At 72.6% G+C, this 2511-nt stretch overlaps 1 protein-coding gene across 1 annotated transcript in view; it reads right to left on the reverse strand.

Annotated features, from left to right (window-relative positions):
• TTYH2 (tweety family member 2) overlaps positions 1–2195 on the reverse strand; it is a 5341-nt gene extending 3146 nt beyond the window's left edge. Inside the window, exons 1-3 of the mRNA XM_026036859.1 lie at positions 2151–2195; positions 1366–1538; positions 564–692 (exon numbers count right to left, since the gene is read on the reverse strand). Coding sequence (XP_025892644.1) covers positions 564–692; positions 1366–1538; positions 2151–2195 — 347 coding nt within the window. The remainder of the gene's footprint in view (positions 1–563; positions 693–1365; positions 1539–2150) is intronic.
• Positions 2196–2511: the final 316 nt, after the last annotated feature.

A 2511-nucleotide genomic window follows, 5' to 3' on the forward strand; every position in this document is an offset into this window, starting at 1 on the left:
GTCCCGCGACGCCAGCGCCTCGCCGAGCCGCGCCAGCGGCTGCTCCAGCTCCGGGCCCATCTGCAGCGCCGTGCCGGCCACCTGCGGGACGGAGCGGCGCGGCCGTGCCGGGCTCGTTGCCTCGCGATGCCCCGGGTCCCCCCTCCTCGGCTCCGGGTGCCCTCTGAAGGCACCCGCTCCCACAAAACCTCTGGCATGGCCAAGGGTGCTGTCCCAGGGCTGCAGTCACCCAGTGGAGATGGCACCGGGATAATGGGCTTTGCCCACACTGCAAGTGGGACCTCCCCATCCCTCCCTCCCCAGGCGGCTTTCGGGATGCAAACCAGGTGCAATTGGACCCGCAGGGAGCTGCAGGGCACCCAGCCTGGCAGCCAAAGCCAGAGGGCACCCAGTGTGCATCTCCAACCCCGCCGTTCACAAAGGCCCTTTCTGCGGGGCTGACATCACCCACAGCCAGCCGGGACGGAGCCCGGGCTCCCGGGATGCTGCGGCGTGGGGACGGACATGGGGATGGACATGGGCATGGGCATGGGTTGGGGTTAGGGTTGGGGAGCGCGTGGCACCGCGTGCCCGTCCCTACCAGGGCGTCGATGGCGCTCAGGGTGTGGTTGGCGCTGTCCAGCGCGTAGAGCAGCTGGTAGACGCCGTCGTTGGCCTCGCTGTTGCCGTAGAAGCCGGCGCCGACGGCCGCGCTGCGCACGGACAGGGACAGGGACCCCGCGTGAGCGGAGCGGCCGCGCCGGGCACCGACCCCACGGTGGGTTTTACACCAGCCCCCGGTGAGCGCCGGGATCCCCGTGCTGATCCCCGCGGGGCGGCAGCGCGGCCCCGGCGAGCCCCGGGAACGGTGCCGGCCCGCGCGGCCCTTCCCGCCCCGTGGCAGATGCTGACAAAGGCAACGGACACCAGCGCCTTTGTCCCCACCAGACCCCAACGGCTGCTCGCAGCTGCGAAGTGCCCCTGCCAAGGCACCGCGGGGGGGCCGAGCCCCCGGCGCCCCGGAAAGTCCCGGCCCAGGGAGCACCCCATGGCCCGCAGCCGGCGTCCCCCCCGCGCGGCGCGGTCACGGGACGGGCCCGGCGGGCTCGGCACTGCCGGCCGCCGGCTCCGCGCAACATTTGCAGCCGGAGACAAAAACAGAGCCCAAAATGGGCCCTTTGTCTGCGCGCGGCTGCATCAGAGCGGCGGCCTCGGCCCGCGGCTCCCGGCAAAGGCCGCGCTTGCCGGGCCCCGCTGCTGCCTGCCATCTGCTCCCGCCCGGGATTAGCGCCCGCCGCCCCCGCTCCGGGCGGGATTAGCGGGATAGGCCGGCACCGGGACGGGGCCAGCCGTGGCCCGGGTTGAGGGGACGTGACGTGGCCTCACCAGCACACGAGCCCGGCCACCACGGCCGTCCAGGTGACGCAGCAGGAGTCGGGCCGCTTGCTCTGGGGCTCCGCATCCCGCTTGCAGCAGCACAGGCAGATCAGGTAGGCGGTGAGGAAGAGGAGGTTGAGGCCGAGGCAGACGGCGGCCACCAAGGCGAGGAAGAGCAGCGACTAGGAGAGGAGAGAGGCTGCAGTGAGCACCGGCACCCGCGTGACACCCACAGCTGTGCCGGGACCCCGCGCTCCGACCGGCCACTTCTGCCACCCGGGGCTTTCCCCAGGCGAGGAAAGAGGAAGCGGCGGCAGCGCAGGGCACGGCCGAGCGGGGCCGCGGCCGAGGGCACATTAATTATGTTCAGGCCCCTGCTGCCCCGGGCGCATCCCGCGGGCTGGATTCGCCGCGGTGCAGCGGGAAGGAGGCGCGTGAGCCGCGGCTGAAGGGCTCTTTGTGCAGCGGCGCGCGGGGCCTCGCGGCGGGGCCGGCCGCGCTTTCGGAGCCGGCCGCTCCGGGGCCCGGCAGCGCCGCGCCGGGAGGGATGCGGCAGCAGGAGGGATGGGGGCTGCTGCAGCGGCGCGGGGCGATGCCGTGCGGGAGCTGGGCACGCGCCACGGCTCCTCCACAAAGTCCCTTGTGCCCCGCGGTGCCAGCGGGCTGGGCTCCATCGGGAAGGGCTCTGGGACCACGCGGGGGCCGCATGGCTGGAATGTGTCGGCAGCAGCGAGGCCGGGGTGACGAAGGGAGCTTTGTGCGGGCGGGAGGGACCGGAGCTGGCGGCACCGCACAGAGCAGCTCCTCGTGATGCTGCCCTCGGTGCAGGGATGTCGCATGGAGTCTGGGGATGTTGCATGGGGTGCAGGGACCTTTCACGGGGTGTGGAGACAATGCATGGGGTGTGGGGACATTGCATGGAGCGCGGGGATCTTGCTTGGAGTGTGGGGAAGTTGCTCGGGGTGCAGGGATGATGCACGGGGCGCGAGGACATTGCATGGAGCATGGGGACGTTGCATGGGGCGTGGGGACCTTGCAGCGGTGCAGACCCCCGCGCGGGGATGGGATCGCAGCCCCTGTTGCTGCTGGAGCCCCGCACGGCACAGGAGCGGACCGGAACCGCGCTCTCCCCGCAGCCCCCCGGCCCGCCCGGCC

This window comes from Nothoprocta perdicaria, unplaced genomic scaffold, assembly GCF_003342845.1.
Source record: "Nothoprocta perdicaria isolate Ctin4 unplaced genomic scaffold, notPer1 scaffold_187, whole genome shotgun sequence".
NCBI lineage: Eukaryota > Metazoa > Chordata > Aves > Tinamiformes > Tinamidae > Nothoprocta > Nothoprocta perdicaria.